The sequence below is a fragment of the Arachis ipaensis genome, chromosome B10 (assembly GCF_059453495.1).
Source record: "Arachis ipaensis isolate K30076 ecotype BB chromosome B10, ASM5945349v1, whole genome shotgun sequence".
NCBI lineage: Eukaryota > Viridiplantae > Streptophyta > Magnoliopsida > Fabales > Fabaceae > Arachis > Arachis ipaensis.
Window position 1 is genome coordinate 119,060,611 of NC_142435.1, and position 22,235 is coordinate 119,082,845.

At 35.2% G+C, this 22,235-nt stretch overlaps 1 protein-coding gene and 1 pseudogene across 1 annotated transcript; one reads left to right on the forward strand and one right to left on the reverse strand.

The window, feature by feature from the left end:
- The first annotated feature begins 19,357 nt into the window (after positions 1 to 19,357).
- Positions 19,358 to 20,173, forward strand: LOC107620983 (chitinase 1 pseudogene; annotated as a pseudogene).
- Positions 20,174 to 20,844: 671 nt separating this feature from the next.
- Positions 20,845 to 21,792, reverse strand: LOC107620982 (uncharacterized). The gene has a single exon (XM_016323048.1). The coding sequence runs from the start codon at positions 21,790 to 21,792 to the stop codon at positions 20,845 to 20,847; it is 948 nt and encodes a 315-aa protein (XP_016178534.1).
- Between the last annotated feature and the right edge of the window lie 443 nt (positions 21,793 to 22,235).

The window sequence follows — 22,235 nt, forward strand, 5'->3', positions numbered from 1 at the left end:
TAAGGAAGCTTAAGGTTAAGAATGTTACCCACTTAAATGAAGGAGGTGATAGTGACTTAGGAGGAGGGACTTCAAATAGCTTTGGCAAATGGCAATGTGGGTTCCAATCCCTTTTTCTCTTCTTGTATGATCTCTACATCTTCAAATTCTTTAACCACTTCTTCTAATTCCTTGAATTCAACCTTCTCTATTTGTAACTCATTATTCAACCCATCCTCTTTCCCTTGGAGTTCCAAACTCTCCTCCACTCCACATGCTTCAATTGAAGTTAATACTTCACTTTCATCAATGGAAGTACTTGAATTGTTGGAAGAGTGTAGTGAGGCTAAGTGAGATAGGGCTCCGGCTAAGGTAGCCATGATGTTGTCTTGCCTCTTTTGGTACTCTTCTTGCTCTTGAAGGAAGAATTGAAGTGCTTCCTCCGTTGAAGGTTGTGGAAAAAAAGGAGGTTCATCATGTGGGAGAAGGTCCTCATATGTTGAAGGTGGTTTGACATTGATGAGAGTATTGAGGTGGTGTAGGGTATTGGTGTTGGAATTGTGGTGGCTCTAAGTATGGTTCATAAGGTTGTTCATGAGGCACATAAGGTTGATCGTATGGTGGGTATAGGTTAGGCTCATGTGGAGGTGTTTGGTGATAGTGTGATGTGGCTTGTGAGTGAGGGTGATCATAATGTTGAGGGTTTGGGTTGTATTGGTGTGCATCAAGAGGTGGAAAGTAGCTATAAGGATATGGAGGAGGTTCTTGCCAAGAGGGTTGCCTAGAAGCATATGGCTCCTCACTCAATTGATCCCACAACTCATGATGCATTCCATTATTGAGGTTTTCACTTCCTACAACATCATAACAACCAAACTCCAAGCCAAAAAGGTGAGAATTCATAGAGTAAAGAGGAAATAAAAAACAAAAGCTAACAAGAGAAACTAAAACAAACTCCTAACAACTAACAAAAGCAAACAAATAATCAACCAAAAACAAGCTATTCACAATATTCACATAAGCACAATAGCCAATAATAAGCACACATTGCAACTCTCCGGCAACGGCACCAAAAACTTGATGGATAGGAATTGTGCTGGTTTAGAATTTCACTATAGAAAAGAGAACTTCTTCGTTGATAACATAGTCCAAACCGGCAATGGAATCCCAATATCAAAGTTTAATTCAAAGATGTCACAATCAACACAAAATAACTGGGCGTTTTTAAGTCCCGGGTCGTTCTCCCTAGGAATTGCAATAGAGTGATCAATTATTGGCTATGAGAGAATGGGGGTTGAGATTGCAAGATGCACGAAATGTAAATGACAAGAAATTAAATAAGCAAACATTAACTAAATATCAAAAGGAATCAAACTCAAGGCAATTAAGCAAAAGAACGGAAAATTGAGGTGCTAAGGAACCTCTTGGCAAGGATTGAGAGCCAAGGTTACCTATCCTAGCCATTGACCACAAATACACGATGATTATGAAGAGTCAATCCTACTTAGTCAACCCTAATATCGAGAATAAGTCAAATAGGCATAATTAATCTCAATTCATAAGTCCTAGTCAACTCACTAATTAACTTAGTGAAAGACTAGCGTCAATGGAAACCAAATTAATTAACTACCCTAATATATCAATCAAGAATGGACATCAATGACTCAAAGTCACCTAAGTCCTCAATTCTAAGCCAAGTGTGTGAAAAACTACACTAAAACTAAACCAAGCATTTTATCAAATACTTGGTGTGCATGAAAATAAAAGCATATTAAATTCCAATAATAATTAATTCTAAAGCTAGCAAAAGCAAGAAAATAATAATAACAACTCAATTAAATAACAATAAACAAAGAAACATGAAATTGCATTAATAGAAATTCAAATTAACAAGAGTTCATTACAATAAAATAACTAAATAAAAGGAATAACAAGTAAAACTAAAAGAAGTAAGAAGCTAGAAGAAGAAATAGTAAAGAAACTAAATCAAGACAAGAATTAAAGCATCAATCTAAGAGAAAATTAACTAAATATATCCTAATTCTAGAGAGAAGAGAGGGCTTCTCTCTCTAGAATAACCTAAAATATTTTACTAAAGCTAAACCTAATTGCCCTCCTCTTGCCTCCTCTTGAATTAGGGTTGAAATAGCTTTAGAAATGAGTTGGATTCGGTTCTAGAGGCCCAAAATTTGCTGCCAGCGAATTGCATTAAATGAGGTCACGTGTTGGAACCTGTGCGTACGCACAGTTGTGTACATACGCACACTTGCTAATTTTTCTACTTGTGCGTACGCACAGAAGGTTGTGCACACGCACATTTGCTGAAAAGCTCCAGACTTCATTTCTTCATGAATTCTCCACTTTTACATGCTTTTTCTTCATTCCTTCAATCTAATCTTTTCCTTACAAGCCTGAAATTTCTCAACAAACACATCAAGGCATCAAATGGAATTAAAGTAAATAAAATTTAGCAATTAAGGGCCTAAAAAGCATGCTTTCATAATTAGGCACAATTTAGGGAGAGAACACAAAAACATGCTATTTCATTGAATACATGCAAGGAAAGTTGATGAAATCCACCAAATTAGAGCAAATAAATACCATGAAATGTAGATTCATCACATCCCTGTCAACGGCGCCAAAAACTTGATGGATAGGAATTATGCCGATTTAGAATTTCACTCTAGAAAAGAGAACTTCTTCGTTGATAGCATAGTCCAAACCGGCAATGGAATCCCAACATCAAAGTTTAATTCAAAGATGTCAGAATCAACATAAAACAACTGGGAGTTTTAAGTCCCAGGTCATTCTCCCTAGAAATTGCAATAGAGTAGTCAATTATTGGCTTTGAGGGAATGGGGTTGAGATTGCAAGATGCACGAAATGTAGATGACAAGAAATTAAATAAGCAAACAATAACTAAATATCAAAAGGAATTAAACTCAAGGCAATTAAGCAAAAGAAAGGAAAATTGAGGTGCTAAGGAACCTCTTGACAATGAATGAGAGTCAAGGTTACCTATCGTAGCCATTGACCACAAACACACGATGATTATGAAGAGTCAATCTTACATAGTCAACCCTAACATCAAGGATATGTCAAATAGGCATAATTAATCTCAATCCAAAAGTCCTAGTCAACTCACTAATTAACTTAGTGAAAGACTAGCGTCAATGGAAACCAAATTAATTAACTACTCTAATATATCAATCAAGAATGGACATCAATGACTCAAGGTCACCTAAGTCCTCAATTCCAAGCCAAGAGTGTGAAAAACTACACTAAAACTAAGCCAAGTATTTTATCAAATACTTGGTGTGCATGAAAATAAAAGCATATTAAATTGCAATAATAATAAATTCTAAAGCTAGCAAAAGCAAGAAAATAATAATAACAACTCAATTAAATAACAATAAACAAAGAAACATGAAATTGCATTAATAGAAATTCAAATTAACAAGAGTTCATTATAATAAAATAACCAAATAAAAGGAATAACAAGTAAAACTAAAAGAAGTAAGAAGCTAGAAGAAGAAATAGTAAAGAAACTAAATCAAGACAACAATTAAAGCATCAATCTAAGAGAAAATTAACTAAATCTATCATAATTCTAGAGAGAAGAGAGGGCTTCTCTCTCTAGAATAACCTAAATCATTTTACTAAACCTAAACCTAATTGCCCTCCTCTTGCTTCCTCTTGAATTAGGGTTGAAATAGCTATAGAAATGAGTTAGATTCGGTTCTGGAGGCCCAAAATTTGCTGCCAGTGAATTGCATTAAATGAGATCACGTGCTGGCACCTGTGCATACGCACACTTACTAATTTTTCCACTTGTGTGTATGCACAAAAGGTTGTCCACACGCACACTTGCTGACTCTCACTTGTGCGTACGCACACATAGTTGTGCGCACACATAGTTGTGCGCACGCACATTTGCTAAAAAGCTCCAAACTTCATTTCTTCATGAATTCTCCACTTTTACTTGCTTTTTTCTCCATTCCTTCAATCCAATCTTTGCCTTACAAACCTAAAATCACTCAAAAATACATCAAGGCATCAAATGGAATTAAAGTAAATAAATTTTTGCAATTAAGGGCACAAAAAGTATGTTTTCACAATTAGGCACAATTTAAGGAGAGAACACAAAAGCATGCTATTTCATGGAATAAATGCAAGAAAAGTTGATGAAATCCACCCAATTAGAGCAAATAAATACCATGAAATATGGATTAATCACATCCCCGGCAACGACGCCAAAAACTTGATGGATAGGATTTGTGCCGATTTAGAATTTTACTCTAAAAAAGAGAACTTCTTCGTTGATAGCATATTCCAAAATGGCAATGGAATCCCAACATCAAAGTTTAATTCAAAGATGTCACAATCAACACAAAATAACCAGGAGTTTTAAGTCCTGGGTCGTTCTCCCTATGAATTGCAATAGAGTGATCAATTATTGGCTATGAGGGAATATGGGTTGAGATTGCAAGATGCACGAAATGTAAATGACAAGAAATTAAATAAGCAAACAATAACTAAATATCAAAAGGAATCAAACTCAAGGCAATTAAGCAAAAGAAAGGAAAATTGAGGTGCTAAGGAACCTCTTGACAAGGATTGAGAGTCAAGGTTACCTATCGTAGCCATTGACCACAAACACATGATGATTATGAAGAGTCAATCTTACTTAGTCAACCCTAACCTCAAGGATAAGTCAAATAGGCATAATTAATCTCAATCCATAAGTCCTAATCAACTCACTAATTAACTTAGTGAAAGACTAGCGTCATAGTGAAAGACTAGCGTCAATGGAAACCAAATTAATTAACTATCCTAATATATCAATCAAGAATGGACATCAATGACTCAAGGTCACCTAAGTCCTCAATTCCAAGCCAAGAGTGTGAAAAACTACATTAAAACTAAGCCAAGCATTTTATCAAATACTTGGTGTGCATGAAAATAAAAGCATATTAAATTGCAATAATAATAAATTCTAAAGCTAGCAAAAGCAAGAAAATAGTAATAACAACTCAATTAAATAACAATAAACAAAGAAACATAAAATTGCATTAATAGAAATTCAAATTAACGAGAGTATATTACAATAAAATAACCAAATAAAAGGAATAACAAGTAAAACTAAAAGAAGTAAGAAGCTAGAAAAAGAAATAGTAAAGAACCTAAATCAAGACAAGAATTAAAGCATCAATCTAAGAGAAAATTAACTAAATATATCCTAATTCTGGAGAGAAGAGAGGGCTTCTCTCTCTAGAATAACCTAAAACATTTTACTAAAGCTAAACCTAATTTCCCTCCTCTTGCCTTCTCTTGAATTAGGGTTGAAATAGCTTTAGAAATGAGTTGGATTCGGTTCTAGAGCCCCAAAATTTGCTGTCAGTGAATTGCATTAAATGAGGTCATGTGCTGGCACCTATGCATATGCACAGTTGTGTACATACGCACACTTGCTAATTTTTCTACTTGTGCGTACGCACAGAAGGTTGTGCATACGCACATTTGCTGAATAGCTCCAAACTTCATTTCTTCATGAATTCTCCACTTTTACATTCTTTTTCTTCATTCCTTCAATCTAATCTTTGCCTTACAAGCCTGAAATCACTCAACAAACACATCAAGAAATCAAATGAAATTAAAGTAAATAAAATTTAGCAATTAAAGGCCTAAAAAGCATGCTTTCATAATTAGGCACAATTTAGGGAGAGAACACAAAAACATGCTATTTCATTGAATAAATGCAAGAAAAGTTGATGAAATCCACCCAATTAGAGCAAATAAATACCATGAAATGTGGATTCATTACATCCCTGTCAACGGTGCCAAAAACTTGATGGATAGGAATTGTGCCGATTTAGAATTTCACTCTAGAAAAGAGAACTTCTTCTTTGATAACATAGTCCAAACCGGCAATGGAATCCCAACATCAAAGTTTAATTCAAAGATGTCACAATCAACATAAAATAACTGAGAGTTTTAAGTCCCGGGTTGTTCTCCCTAGGAATTGCAATAGAGTGGTCAATTATTGGCTATGAGGGAATGGGGGTTGAGATTGCAAGATGCACGAAATGTAGATGACAAGAAATTTAATAAGCAAACAATAACTAAATATCAAAAGGAATCAAACTCAAGGCAATTAAGCAAAAGAAAGGAAAATTGAGGTGCTAAGGAACCTCTTGACAAGGATTGAGAGTCAAGGTTACCTATCGTAGCCATTGACCACAAACACACGATGATTATGAAGAGTCAATCTTACGTAGTCAACCCTAACATCGAGGATAAGTCAAATAGGCATAATTAATCTCAATCCATAAGTCCTAGTCAAATCACTAATTAACTTAGTGAAAGACTAGCGTCAATGGAAACCAAATTAATTAACAACCCTAATATATCAATCAAGAATGGACATCAATGACTCAAGGTCACCTAAGTCCTCAATTCCAAGCCAAGAGTGTAAAAAACTACACTAAAACTAAGCCAAGCATTTTATCAAATACTTGGTGTGCATGAAAATAAAAGCATATTTAATTGCAATAATAATAAATTCTAAAGCTAGCAAAAGCAAGAAAATAGTAATAATAACTCAATTAAATAACAATAAACAAAGAAACATGAAATTGCATTAATAGAAATTCAAATTAACGAGAGTATATTACAATAAAATAACCAAATAAAAGGAATAACAAGTAAAACTAAAAGAAGTAAGAAGCTAGAAGAAGAAATAGTAAAGAAACTAAATCAAGACAAGAATTAAAGTATCAATCTAATAGAAAATTAACTAAATATATCCTAATTCTGGAGAGAAGAGAGGGCTTCTCTCTCTAGAATAACCTAAAACATTTTACTAAAGTTAAACCTAATTTCCCTCCTCTTGCCTCCTCTTGAATTAAGGTTGAAATAGCTTTAGAAATTATTTGGATTCGGTTCTAGAGACCCAAAATTTGCTGCCAGCGAATTGCATTAAATGAGGTCATGTGCTGGCACCTATGCGTATGCACAGTTGTGTACATACGCACACTTGCTAATTTTTCTACTTTTGCGTATGCACAAAAGGTTGTGCATACGCACATTTGCTGAAAAGCTCCAAACTTCATTTATTCATGAATTCTCCACTTTTACATGCTTTTTCTTCATTCCTTCAATCTAATCTTTGCCTTACAAGCCTGAAATCACTCAACAAACACATCAAGGAATCAAATGGAATTAAAGTAAATAAAATTTAGCAATTAAAGGCCTAAAAAGCATGCTTTCACAATTAGGCATAATTTAGGGAGAGAACACAAAAACATGCTATTTCATTGAATAAATGCAAGAAAAGTTGATGAAATCCACCCAATTAGAGCAAATAAATACCATGAAATATGGATTCATTACATCCCTGTCAACGGCGCCAAAAATTTGATGGATAGGAATTGTGCCGATTTAGAATTTCACTCTAGAAAAGAGAACTTCTTCGTTGATAACATAGTCCAAACCGGCAATGGAATCCCAACATCAAAGTTTAATTCAAAGATGTCACAATCAACATAAAATAACAGGGAGTTTTAAGTCCCAGATCGTTCTCCCTATGAATTGCAATAGAGTTGTCAATTATTGGCTATGAGGGAATGGGGGTTGAGATTGCAAGATGCACGAAATGTAGATGACAAGAAATTAAATAAGCAAACAATAATAAAATATCAAAAGGAATCAAACTCAAGGCAATTAAGCAAAAGAAAGGAAAATTGAGGTGCTAAGGAACCTCTTGACAAGGATTGAGAGTCAAGGTTACCTATCGTAGCCATTGACCACAAACACATGATGATTATGAAGAGTCAATCTTACTTAGTCAACCCTAACCTCAAGGATAAGTCAAATAGGCATAATTAATCTCAATCCATAAGTCCTAATCAACTCACTAATTAACTTAGTGAAAGACTAGCGTCATAGTGAAAGACTAGCGTCAATGGAAACCAAATTAATTAACTACCCTAATATATCAATCAAGAATGGACATCAATGACTCAAGGTCACCTAAGTCCTCAATTCCAAGCCAAGAGTGTGAAAAACTACACTAAAACTAAGCCAAGCATTTTATCAAATACTTGGTGTGCATGAAAATAAAAGCATATTAAAGTGCAATAATAATAAATTCTAAAGCTAGCAAAAGCAAGAAAATAATAATAACAACTCAATTAAATAACAATAAACAAAGAAACATGAAATTGCATTAATAGAAATTCAAATTAACAAGAGTTCATTACAATAAAATAACCAAATAAAAGGAATAACAAGTAAAACTAAAAAAAGTAAGAAGCTAGAAAAAGAAATAGTAAAGAAACTAAATCAAGACAAGAATTAAAGCATCAATCTAAGAGAAAATTAACTAAATCTTTCCTAATTCTAGAGAGAAGAGAGGGCTTCTCTCTCTAGAATAACCTAAATCATTTTACTAAACCTAAAACTAATTGCCCTCCCCTTGCTTCCTCTTGAATTAGGGTTGAAATAGCTTTAGAAATGAGTTAGATTCGGTTCTGGAGGCCCAAAATTTGCTGCCAGCGAATTGTATTAAATGAGGTCACGTGCTGGCAATTGTGCATACGCACACTTACTAATTTTTCTACTTGTGTGGACGCACAAAAGGTTGTCCGCACGCACATTTGCTAAAAAGCTCCAAACTTCATTTCTTCATGAATTCTCCACTTTTACTTGCTTTTTCTTGATTCCTTCAATCCCATCTTTGCCTTACAAACCTAAAATCACTCAACAAACACATCAAGGTATCAAATGGAATTAAAGTAAATAAAATTTAGCAATTAAGGGCCTAAAAAGCATGTTTTCACAATTAGGCACAATTTAGGAAGAGAACACAAAAGCATGCTATTTTATTGAATAAATGTAAGGAAAGTTGATGAAATCCACCCAATTAGAGCAAATAAATACCATGAAATATGGATTCATCAAATCCCCGGCAACGACGCCAAAAACTTGATGGATAAGATTTGTGCCGATTTATAATTTCACTCTAAAAAAGAGAACTTCTTCGTTGATAGCATATTCCAAACCGGCAATGGAATCCCAACATCAAAGTTTAATTCAAAGATGTCACAATCAATACAAAATAATCGGGGTTTTAAGTCTTGGGTCGTTCTCCCTAGGAATTGCAATAGAGTGATCAATTATTAGCTATGAGAAAATGGGGGTTGAGATTGCAAGATGCACGAAATGTAAATGACAAGAAATTAAATAAGCAAACAATAACTAAATATCAAAAGGAATCAAAATCAAGGCAATTAAGCAAAAGAAAGGAAAATTGAGGTGCTAAGGAACCTCTTGACAAGGATTGAGAGTCAAGGTTACCTATCCTAGCCATTGACCACAAACACATGATGATTATGAAGAGTCAATCCTACTTAGTCAACCCTAACATCGAGAATAAGTCAAATAGGCATAATTAATCTCAATCTATAAGTCTTAGTCAACTCACTAATTAACTTAGTGAAAGACTAGCATCAATGGAAACCAAATTAATTAACTACCCTAATATATCAATCAAGAATGGACATCAATGACTCAAGGTCACTTAAGTCCTCAATTCTAAGCCAAGAGTGTGAAAAACTAAATTAAACTAAGCCAAGTGGTGCGGAATTTAAAGTTCACAAATTAACCGGCAAGTGCACCGGGTCGTACCAAGTAGTACCTCTGGTGAATGAGGGTCGATCCCTCGAGGATTGATGGATCAAGCAACAATGATTGAGTGATTGGCTTAGTCCAACAAACAGAAAATCGTGTTTTAACTTTCAAACGCATTAAACAGTAATTCAGGAAATCAGAAACAAGAAGTAAACAAGTGTGAATAATATATGGAGAAACAGTTAAGGCTTCAGAAATATCTATTTTCCATATTGACTTTTCTTACTAACTATTTTAATCATGCAAGATTTAATTCATGGCAAACTGTATGTGACTAAACCCTAATTCTTTAGACCTTTTTAGTCTCCTCTAAAATTTATCAACCGCCAATTCCTTTGTCACTTAATTCCAATTAGAGGGTGAAGTTCAATTCTAGTTTATATGCCACAGAAATACTAATTACCCAAATATTAAAGGATTATATGTCACATATCCCATTAAGTCCAGATAATTAGAAGTTTAGGAGAAATTGTTTTCAAGTTGTTGTTCAAGTAAAGAGCTCTTCCAAGTTATACAAGAACTCAATTAGAAAGAGGGTCATACTTCCGTTCCACCCAAATTCATAAGATAAAGAACGAAAACAATTCTTGAATTATAAATCAGTACATGAATTAAAATAGAAAAATAATAGTATCAATCCATACAATAGACAGAGCTCCTAACCTTAACAGTGGAGGTTTAGTTGCTCATGGTTCAGAGAGAAAACTAGGATTCTGAAAAACTGTAAATTGCGGAATGAGGTCAAAGAGAAGAGAAAAACCCGAAGGACTGATTCTTTTTCCTTTTATATATAATCCTAATTAATGTAAAATATATTTTCTAAAACTAAAATAATATATTTTCCTATTTTAAAATAAAATACAAATTTAATCAAAATTACTTAATCATTCGTGCAAGCTCTTGGGCGTATATGGGGACCACTTGAGATGTTGAGGTCTACGCTGAACTTGGGAAATGATGAGCGGATAATTTATACCATTTTGGCATTATTTTTACATAGTTTTTAGTATGTTTTAATTACTTTTTATTATATTTTTATTATATTTTAATTACTTTTTATTATATTTTTATTAGTTTTGATGCAAAAATCACATTTCTGGACTTTATTATGAGTTTGTGTATTTTTCTGTAATTTCAGGTATTTTCTGGCTGAAATTAAGGGACCTGAGCAAAAATCTTATTCAGAGGCTGAAAAAGGACTACAGATGCTGTTGGATTCTGACCCTCCTGCACTCGAAGTGAATTTTCTGGAGCTACAGAAGCCCAATTGGCGCGCTCTCAATTGTGTTGGAAAGTAGACATCTTGGGCTTTCCATCAATATATAATAGTTCATACTTTGCCCGAGGTTTGATGACTCAAACTGGCGTCTAAACTCCGGCCAGAGACCCTTTTCTGGACTAAAACGCCGGAACTGGCACCAGAACTGGAGTTAAACGCCCAAACTAGCACCCAAGATGGCGTTTAACTTTAGGAATAGCCTATACATGTGAAAGCTTCAAAGATCAGCCCAAGCACACACCAAGTGGGCCCCAAAGTGGATTTCTGCACTATCTGCACTTAGTTACTTATTTTCTGTAATCCCTAGTAACTAGTTTAGTATAAATAGCACTTTTTACTATTGTAATCGAACCTGAGGAGCTCTAGACGTTTAGTCCTTAGACTTGGAACATTTGAAGGCTGGCCATTCGGCCACGCCCAGACCTTTTTCTCTTATGTAATTTTCTACGGTGGAGTTTCTACACCTCATAGATTAAGGTGCGGAGCTCTGCTGTTCTTCATGAATTAATGCAAGTACTATTATTTCTCTTTCAATTCACGCCTAATTTTTCTCCAAGATATACTCTCGTACTTAATTCAGTTAAGTCAGAATGAAGAGGTGACCCGTGACAATCACCCACTATCTTCATTACTCGCTTAGCCAAGATCCGCGTGCCTGACAACCACAAGCAGTCTACATGATGTTCAACGTAGTCATTGGACGACAGCCGGAGTATATTATCTTGGGTCTCTAATTCACGGACCGAGTCCGTGAGATTAGGATCTTCGTGGTATAGGCTAGAACCAATTGGCAGCATTCCTGAGATTCAGAAAGTCTAAACCTTGTCTGTGGTATTCCGAGTAGGATCTGGGAAGGGATGACTGTGACGAGCTTCAAACTTGTGAATGTTGGGCGCAGTGACAGTGTGCAAAATGATAGAGAGATCCTATTCCGACGCTAGTGAGAACCGACAGATGATTAGCCGTGCGGTAGCTATACCTGGTATTTTTCATCCGAGACGAGAAATCCGACAGTTGTTTAGCCGTGCAGAAACCGTACCTGGTATTTTTCATCCGAGAGGATCATACAGCTTGCCATGGAAGGGAGCACGCATGGTTAGAAGAAGACAATAGGAAAGCAGAGGCTCAGAAGCAACAAAGCATCTCCAAACGCTTATCTGAAATTCCCACCAATGAATCACATAAGTATCTTATTTTATTTTATGTTTTATTTATCTTTTAATTATCAAAACCTCGTAACCATTTGAATCCGCCTAACTGAGATTTACAAGATGACCATAGCTTGCTTCAAGCCGACAATCTCCGTGGGATCGACCCTTACTCACGTAAGGTATTACTTGGATGACCCAATGCACTTGCTGGTTAGTTGTGAGGAGTTGTGAAAAGTGTGATCACAATTTCGTGCACCAGGAAACTTCAAGTTCAGTGTAGAGGAGGCAGTATTGATTCACGCTTTTCCCAAGTTCAGCGTGGGATGTGGCGTGTGCTTCCCTGGGAGTTTTCAAATCCACGCTGAACTTGGCAGGGGCCAAGTTCAACGTGGAGTGGGCAGAGTTTGCTGGAGAAGAAGTGTGCACTATTATACATCGTTGGAAATCCCTAGAAGTTAGCTTTCCAATGCCGCTAGAACCACGTCAATTAGACCTCTGTAGCTCAACTTATTCCTGGTTGAGTGCAAAGAGGTAGGGGTTGACAACATCATTTGCTTTCTTCCCTTTCTGGTACAAAACTCCGTCGAATCCATCCAAATGCTACCTGAAATAAATAGAATTGTACACAAATCAAAGTAGCATTCATAGTGGCTAAAAGGTATTTAAATTTTGATTGAACTCAACAATTTGAATGCAAATTCACTAGGAAAAGATAGAGAAGATGCTCACGCATCACCAAGCATTTTATCAAACACTTGGTGTGCATGAAAATAAAAACATATTAAATTACAATAATAATAAATTCTAAAGCTAGCAAAAGCAAGAAAATAATAATAATAACTCAATTAAATAACAATAAATAAAGAAACATGAAATTGCATTAATAGAAATTCAAATTAACAAGAGTTCATTACAATAAAATAACCAAATAAAAGGAATAACAAGTAAAACTAAAAGAAGTAAGAAGCTAGAAGAAGAAATAGTAAAGAAACTAAATCAAGACAAGAATTAAAGCATCAATCTAAGAGAAAATTAACTAAATCTATCCTAATTCCAGAGAGAAGAGAGGGCTTCTCTCTCTAGAATAACCTAAAACATTTTACTAAAGTTAAACCTAATTGCCCTCTCATTGCCTCCTCTTGAATTAGGGTTGAAATAGCTTCAGAAATGAGTCGGATTGGATTCTGGAGGCCCAAAATTTGCTGCCAGTGAATTATATTAAATGAGGTCATGTACTGGCACCTGTGCATACGCACATTTGCTAATTTTTCCACTTGTGCGTACGCACAGAAGGTTGTGCGCATGCACATTTGCTGAAAAGCTCCAAACTTCATTTCTTCATGAATTCTCCACTTTTAAATGATTTTTCTTCATTCCTTCAATTCAATATTTGCCTTACAAGCCTGAAATCACTCAGCAAATACATCAAGGCATCAAATGGAATTAAAGTAAATAAAATTTAGCAATTAAGGGCCTAAAAAATATGTTTTCACAATTAGGTACAATTTAGGGAGAGAACACAAAAGCATGCTATTTCATTGAATAAATGCAAGGAAAGTTGATGAAATCCACCCAATTAGAGTAAATAAATACCATGAAATGTGGATTCATCACTATATCAATAGCAGCCTGATTGATAACACAGGTAATTAGAGACATCTATTTCATCAGCCATGGAGAGATGTCTTCGAACCACCACCTACGCAGATTAACAATCCCAACCAGTCGAAGGAGCATCAAGTTGTGGATGACGGAGCCTCATGTTCAAACCCTCTGAAGTCAAGAAACAACTTTCACAATTGAAGGAGTTGAGCACCTTGTCGACATTTAAAGGCTTTAGTTTATCATTATACACCTTGAAATCGACATGCAATCGACATGCAGCTGTTCAACATATAAACTCGAATCAGCCTTGATCACTTTAAGTTTCCCTTTATTTGTCCACAAAAGGACACTTTGATGCACAGTCGATAGTATAGTCCCAGTACTATGGATCCAATCGTGTTCCAATAACGCATTATAACTGGCTTTCGATGATACAACCACAAAGACAATATTTCGATCGTAAGATCCAACTTGCATACAAGAGTCACTAACCCCTTTGCAGGAGTAGAAACTCCACTATAGTCAGTCACATAAATGTTGGTTGGGATCAGATCATCAGGATGCTTTCCAACTTTCATTAACATTCTCTCTGGCAATAAATTTATTGTCGCTCCCTCATCAATTAGAATCTTATTTACCTTAATTCCACTCATAGAAGTTATGATATGCAGGGACCGAAGATGAGACTTTTTTTTTAGTAGGCCTCTAGAAATACCCCAGCTCATCCTCATATCGAATGAATGAGAAAATCTCTTCATCTTCTACATCGTAATCTTCACATGGATTCCCCTTATATTCCTCAAAGTACTCATTTGGGATTATCGAAATGGTACTCACCATCTCATCATCACCCTCTTTGAAATACTCTTCATCTAAATCATCATCTTTCTCTTTGTTGACCTCTGGGGTTATCATCATAGCTTTGCCTTTATCAAGCTTAGCAAGAGATGGGATCTCTTTTGGGTATGTTTCCCCATCGACCGGAACTACTACCCGGGAATGAATAGAAGGAGTTTCCCCCTTGACTCAATCACCTTGAGATACCCTTGGTATTTGACGTCCACCCCTTCCTCTTTGGTTTCTTCTGGCTCGACCTCGGAAATAAGGATAACGACCTTGAGGGAGGCTTCGATGACCCCATTGTGGGTTACACCTGTATTGAACATCTTTATTACAAAATTCTCGGCAATTTCATATCCATTGTACACTTAAAGCCTGCGAATGGCTCAAGGGTGCAGAAAGATTTCTCTAAGGAACACCAGAACTCTGTCCCTTTACTCTTTGAGTTAGTTGCCTCTGTTGAACTTGCTCTTCTTTATGAGCTAACTCTTTCTTCATTCTTTCTTTCTCGAAAATTGCTATAGCTTTTGCATCAAATACTACATTACATCGAGGACATAGAGATACGTCCTGGTCTTTCAATTTTTGTTGCATTAAAAACTCCAATAGCCTATCACCAACTCTAGGATAAACCGCTCGAACACTAGACTCGAAGTCTCCTAGACTAGTATCGAAGTCATAAGAGAAACCAACCATATTAACATCAAAATATGGTTTAGCAAAACTAGCTCCAGCATTGAAAGGATTAGAATCAACCTTCATTTCTTTCTTTCCATCATCGAATTTCAACCTCCCTTCCGTGATTGCTTCTTTTATCAAGTCCTTAAAATAGACACAGTTATTAGTCTAATGGCTAGTTGCTTGATAAAACTTACAATAGGGTTTCCCCTTTAAATCTTTTATCGAAAGCAAAGTCCTGCCTTCTGGTAAGATTAACTGTTTATCTTTAAGCAATACATCAAATATTTTATCTGATTTCGAAATATCAAAACTGTATTTCTTCCCACTCTTATGTTTCGAATCACTTAGTGTATCAAAATTCGAAATTTTCTTAAGTAAAGAACAAACATAAGGTGGTCCTTTCTTTAATTCAGCCAAATCGACTTCCGCTTCGAAATCAGATTCCTCACTTGAGGATTTCATTGCAACATATGACACCTTCTCTTTTCGAGAAAAAGATTTACTTTTTAATTTTCTCTCATTTTGATATTACTCCTTTTCTTTCCTAAGAGTTTCAACCTGGCGTATCCTTTCAGCCAAATGGGCCAAATCAGGTATGTGGACATTAAGCAACTTTTGATGCATATAAAAATCTAGCCCCATCGTTGCCATCTTTACTACTTCACTCTCAGGGAGAGATACATAACATCGACTTCGAGCATTTTTTAAATGAATCATGTAATCATCAATTGTTTCTCCATCATCACATTTTAAAGCCACCAAGTCGATAACTGTTATGTTTAATTCTCCTCTATAAAATTGAGACTGAAAAGTACTTTCCAACTGTGTCCAAGTTGTCATCGAATTAGGCCTGAGATTTGAAAACTAAGTAAATACATTCTTCGTTAACGAAAAAGGAAAGAACTTCATTTTCAAATTTTCATCATTTGCCAAATTGCCTATCTCAACCAAATATCGAGCAATATACTCAATAGTTGATTCACCAACTTCTCCAGCAAATTTTGTGACTATTTTAGGATTTTTTTACCCCTCGAGGCACTTCCGCCATTTGAACAATAGTAAGAAAAGTAGAGACAAAATAGATTTGATTCATAAAATCCACATTGAATCCAACCCTATTGAGCACATCCTCGACCATTCTTGTGATCTGATAACGTTCACCACCTTGATTGACTCGCAATCGAGCCAACACATCATCAGCATTTTGGCCACAACGAACCATTCGAGAATTTTCCCTGCCCATGAGTACATCATCGTTTTCATTTTTAAATAAATTTTCAATGCCCTCATAATTTCCTCCCATATTCTGCTTATCACCCTCATCATAATCGACAATTCGAGCGATCTACTCTACTTGTCTAGCAAACCACTCAAACTTTGTCTCATGATCTACCATCATAGGGTTCAAGATTGTAGTCATTTGTTGGGTTAACCAGTTAACCAAATCATGATGAATTTCATCGACATGTTGTCAAAATGCTGCCACGGTTGAACATTATTCGCCCCAACTGTGCTTCCAAATTGAATTGGAGGAGAAAAACCACCTATTGGTGGAGTGTAACCTGGAGGAGGTCATAATGAGGCCAACCAGCAGTTACTAGGAGCTGAGTTTGTAATGTGTTACCACGTGGGCGTGTATTACACCCATTATTCCCTGTTTGGGAACTAGTAACCACCACACTTTTATTCAACACATTTTCTTCCGGACGTGAAGTAACATTCGCCGAGGATTGTGCAACTACTAGCATAGTGTCACTTGCAGATGAACCACCATTAATATTCAAAACCTCGTCTGCCATGAGTACAATTCTTTCAGTTTTTAATTGCATATATTATGACAACATATAATCATTTGACACACTTAAATTTTTAAACTGTCCCACTGGACATGTCAATTTGTTTTATTGATTTTTAGCAAATCAAAAGTGGTTTGATATCTAGTAGTCTGGGAACGAAACCTACTCCTCTGTGAGTATCAGTTTTCTAAAGTGCATCAAAGGACCTTTTCGATTGAATAAAACTAAAGAAAATATGAAAGATAAACAAAATAAATCTTGAAAATAAACTGACTGAATTTGAAATAAATTGCATTGAATTTAAATGAAACAGGAGAATGCTTTCGATTAGATCAAAGAATTTTTGAAATTGAAAATAAAGTACTGAAACGTAAATTAAACAAGAAAACTAAATGTTGTTCGAAAGATAAATTTGAAGAAAAATAAAGGTTACAGGAAATGTAAATGAAAATTTAAAAACGTAGAATGAAGCTTATAGAAAAATGACTCGAATACAGACTCAGAAAGTCTCTGGGATGTAAGTGTGCTTGAGTGTTTTTTTGAAGTAAAGTTCTAATCTTTTCTTCATCAATCTTTCATCTATTTATAAAAAATTCTGACCAATCAGATTCAAGAATAACTTCAACGCATGCTAGTCTTTGAATAACCATTCCCACTCTTTATATATAATGTGTGTAATTGCAAAAGGAGACCTCTTTAATAAAGACACTAAAAATGTCTTTTTTTAAAGTCGTTTACATATGTCATGTTATTATTTGATATTTTTATTAAACCGGTTAATAATTTATTTTTTAATAAACTAAAACAAAATCGGTTTATTATAGCAACAATAATAAATTGAATTGTCCGCATTATAATTATTAAACCCGGTTTGATCTGATCGATTTATACAATTTAAATCGAATCATGTTTAAAAGAAAGAAAAAAAAAGCATGACTTTATTCGAGTGAACCATCTCGTGTTTATCGCTTTATTCGAGTGACAATAAGGCATGTACTTATTGTTGAAACCACGTCATTATGATTATGAAGTGTATATAGCATGGTTAAATATGATTGTGTATGATTTCGTATTGTGGGGTTTATTTGATTCATAAATCATACAGGATATTCTCGTAGAAAAAATGAGAGGAATGATTTCTGTTGGAGAAGGGACAATATCTAGGGTTTTGCTAGACTTTAATTAGTTGTTTAGGCTGAAAATTTTTTGCTCTTATATAAGGCAAAACACATCAAAATAGTGGCAGAATTCTACTTCACAGGAATCATTCCAATTGAGAGTCCCTCGACAATCAATATAGTAGACCATTGTAAAACTATTTTAATTTCTCAGCTAATTAAATTTAACTATTCAAATGATCATTCATGCAGTGCATAAAAAATTGAATATATTAGTTAATGTGAGCATATGATTAGATTATAGTGAAAATTAGGTTTATTGATGTTACTATAAATTAGATTGTTCATTCAATGCACAATCTGATCCGGTCTAATTATGTAAATGGGTCAAATTGAACCAGATCTAATGGTTATGATATGGACAATTAAGTTTATTGATATTATTATAAAGACCAATTTTTTTTTTAATCTTTTAACTATTAAACTGGTTTATTAAATGCATCCAATTATAGTTTGACACCTAAACATCTTTAAAAAAAGTATTTTATGGTAACTTTATGGAAGCATCCCACCGCAAAAATCATCTTCGAATAACCTTCCTGAGTGCATCGACTAGCTCCTGTTTCTCATTTCTCGACAAATCTTTCTCGATATAATCCTTCATTCTTCGAAATAGAAATCCATTATATTTCGAATTTCGTATTTCTCGAATCAAAATATTTTCGATCAACACATAGATATCATTTTATTATAATATATATTTTTTTTCAAATTTTTTGCCGCACACCTGCATAATACCACCACCAAAAAGACAAAATTTGGGATAGGCAAATAGATCAGAAGTTGTTCCAAATGGACAACAAGGATACAGAGTTCTTGAAATATTCATCAAATATATATATTTTAGGACGGCCAACCTAGCCGAGGAATCATATATATAGCCATAGGTTATGGTTTACAGCTATATGCACAATTACACACACACCAATTCATACGTAGAATAATGCTCCAAAATCAAGCCTTAATATTCAATATGAATGATGAACATTATCATCGTTTGCTCCTCTTTATAATGGTAGTGATCGTATCCGCTGCGCCTAACCTACAATCTTGTGATGGTAGGCAACGTATCTTATTTATTAAATTCAGTCTTTTTTTTTTTCTTTTAAACCTTTCAATATCATTATTTACTTGATTAACATTTCAGGTGGAAAGATAATGATGGAATACATAGGAGCAACAGGGGCACAAGTAACATTCAATTCAGTTCCAATAGAAGAAGGGATTGATTTCCATTTCATTCTTGGGTTCGCCATTGATGCAGACGCTTCCGGCAATGCCCAAAACGGAAAGTTTTCGGCATATTGGACGGAATCGTTGACACCCGAATCTGTTGCAGCCATTAAGGCACGCCATACCAATGTCAAAGTCTTGGCTAGCCTCTCTGGTTGGAGTCTGCACGACAAAGTCATACGTTGGTATGACCCAAAAGACACTCACCTATGGATTTCAAATGCATTCTCATCTCTAAGGTCTTTAGCACTCACTTACCACCTTGATGGCATAGACATTGACTATGAAGTTTTCCCAAGAAATAAAAACTATACTAGTTTTGCTTATTGTGTTGGTGAGCTCATAACTCTTCTGAAGAAACATAGTGTTATTTCTGTGGCCACTATTGCTCCCTATCACCTAACTGTTGAAGCCTATATGGAACTCTTCAAAGGTTACAATAATGTTATTGATTATGTTAACCATCAATTCTATACCGACAAAGTTTTGACTCCTCAAAGGTACTTAGAAGATTTTAATATTCGAGTAACGCAATTTGATAGGAATAAGTTGCTTCCTAGCTATGAAGTCAATGGAAGGGGTATTCAGGGGGATGCATTTTTTGGAACTCTGAGTTTGTTGCAAGAAAATGGATTTGAGGTCGGAGGCATTATGATCTTCTCAGCCGATGCATCTTCTTCCAACAACTATTTATATGAGAGAAGATCACAAGCATTTTTGCTCAACTCTACCGCTACATGAAGGATAAAATAAAGAAAAAGTTGAGTTATATATTTATGCCTGCGGACCAAAGGAAAGATCATGAGTTCCATGATTGAGAGACATTAGTTTAGTCCAATTCTCCTGTTTTTTAAAAGGGAGCTACTCAGATAAATAAAGACGTCTAAATCGTTGTTTTTTAAAGATGTTTTCTAGTAATTAAAATTTAATACATATAATTAATTAAACCGTATTATTTTTGTTAAAATTAGGTCAGACAAATTAATTTAATTAAAAATATAGTAAATCAAATCTTGAATTGATCTAAATTAATATTATTTTTTATAATTACAATATTTGATTTACTATTTTTTCGGTTAAATTAATTTGTTTGGCCTAATTTTGCCAAAAATAACACGATTTAATCGATTATATGTATTAAATTTTAATTACTAAAAAACATCTTAAAAAAAGATATTTTAGACGCCTTTATTTGAGTGGTTCCTTTTAAAACATACTGAAATTGTCGAATTTAGTCTTGATATATGGGATTTTTTATTTAAATAAATAAAATAAAAGTAATAATTACCGAAATAAATAATTTTAAAAATATTTACCGTTTTGCATTCCCTACTCATATCTCGTTTACACTATAAACGAGATGAAATTTTATGTATCTCGTTTACATTGTAAACGAGATATGACCCTGCAGATCAGACTGCTAGACAACTATGCACTCCACCCACCCTCCAAACCTCCCTGAACACAACAAAACAGTATTGCTTAGACCATGTCATAGACCTACTTAATATATCGCATTGACACCCATTTTTAGCTTGACGACACTGCACATGGTACTTTAACCGGTGCGACTCGATCATCCGGTATTCGGCGCTCCTTCGAATACTGTAGTTCTTCACACCCTGAAGCACTGCCTCTCGACTTCTAAACTTGTGACCGACCCGAAACTCTACACCGTCGTCTAGGTTGTAATCCTCTTCCTCCGTGTCAAGAAACGGAGTCCTCTCGTGCATGGCGTCCATATCCAGACTGTGATAGTGAGATGGAAGTGCCGAAAGCGTCGGAATTGGGAGAGGTGGAGGGAGGACATGGCGCGCCACAGTCTGAACAGGTGTCTCCGGAACATACTCATCCTCATCCCCACTATCGGACAAGTCGCTGTCCATACTGTCCGCTACGTAATCCTCGTCTGACTCCTCCTCGCCCTCCACTGCCTCATCCACTGGAATGGTGACATGAATGGGCGGTGGTGCGAGGTGTCGGTCGTCCTGTACATAGGTCGAGTGTACGGAACTCCCATCACCACTGTGTCCCACCTCTGCTGAAAGCTCCATTACCTGCTCCACCATGATCCTCCCATGGATGTCGACCATCAGTCGCACATGCTCGTCCCCAAGAAGTCGGAATAGTCGAAACCGGAAGACTCCGTTACCCATGGGTGCCAGCAACCTATATGCCACCCTTCCGATTTTCCTCGCTTGTGTACCACCGAGCTTGCTCAATATCAAACTCTTCAAATCGGACAACGTCTCCACACGCTGAGTGCGAAACAATATCGGATCCTCACACTCAAATGTCACCCCGTTGTCGCCATTTCTCATTCGACAATTGGCATATATGTATGGACTATCACTGGCCATTATTTGTGAAAAATATGAGACACAAAAAGGATAGAAAAAATTTGTGAAGAATACCAAGGATTACACATCCTTTTATAGCTATTGGAATTGTCTTCCATATATCTCGTTTACACTGTACACGAGATGAAATTTAATGTATCTTGTTTACAGTGTAAACGAGATAAACGTGGTTTAACTGACGTGTCATATCTTGTTTACACTGTAAACGAAATATGAGTAGAGAATACAAAACGATAAATATTTTTAAAATTATTTATTTAAGTAATTATTACTTTTATTTTATTTATTTAAATAAAAAATCCTGATATATGACTTTAGAAAACTTAAAGTTGTTAATGTGTAATCTATCAGTATATGTATATATTAGACAATTAATTTTTAACACTTTAGACAACACTATTAGTTTAATAGATTTAGCTAAAGACACCTTATAGTAGTGTTAA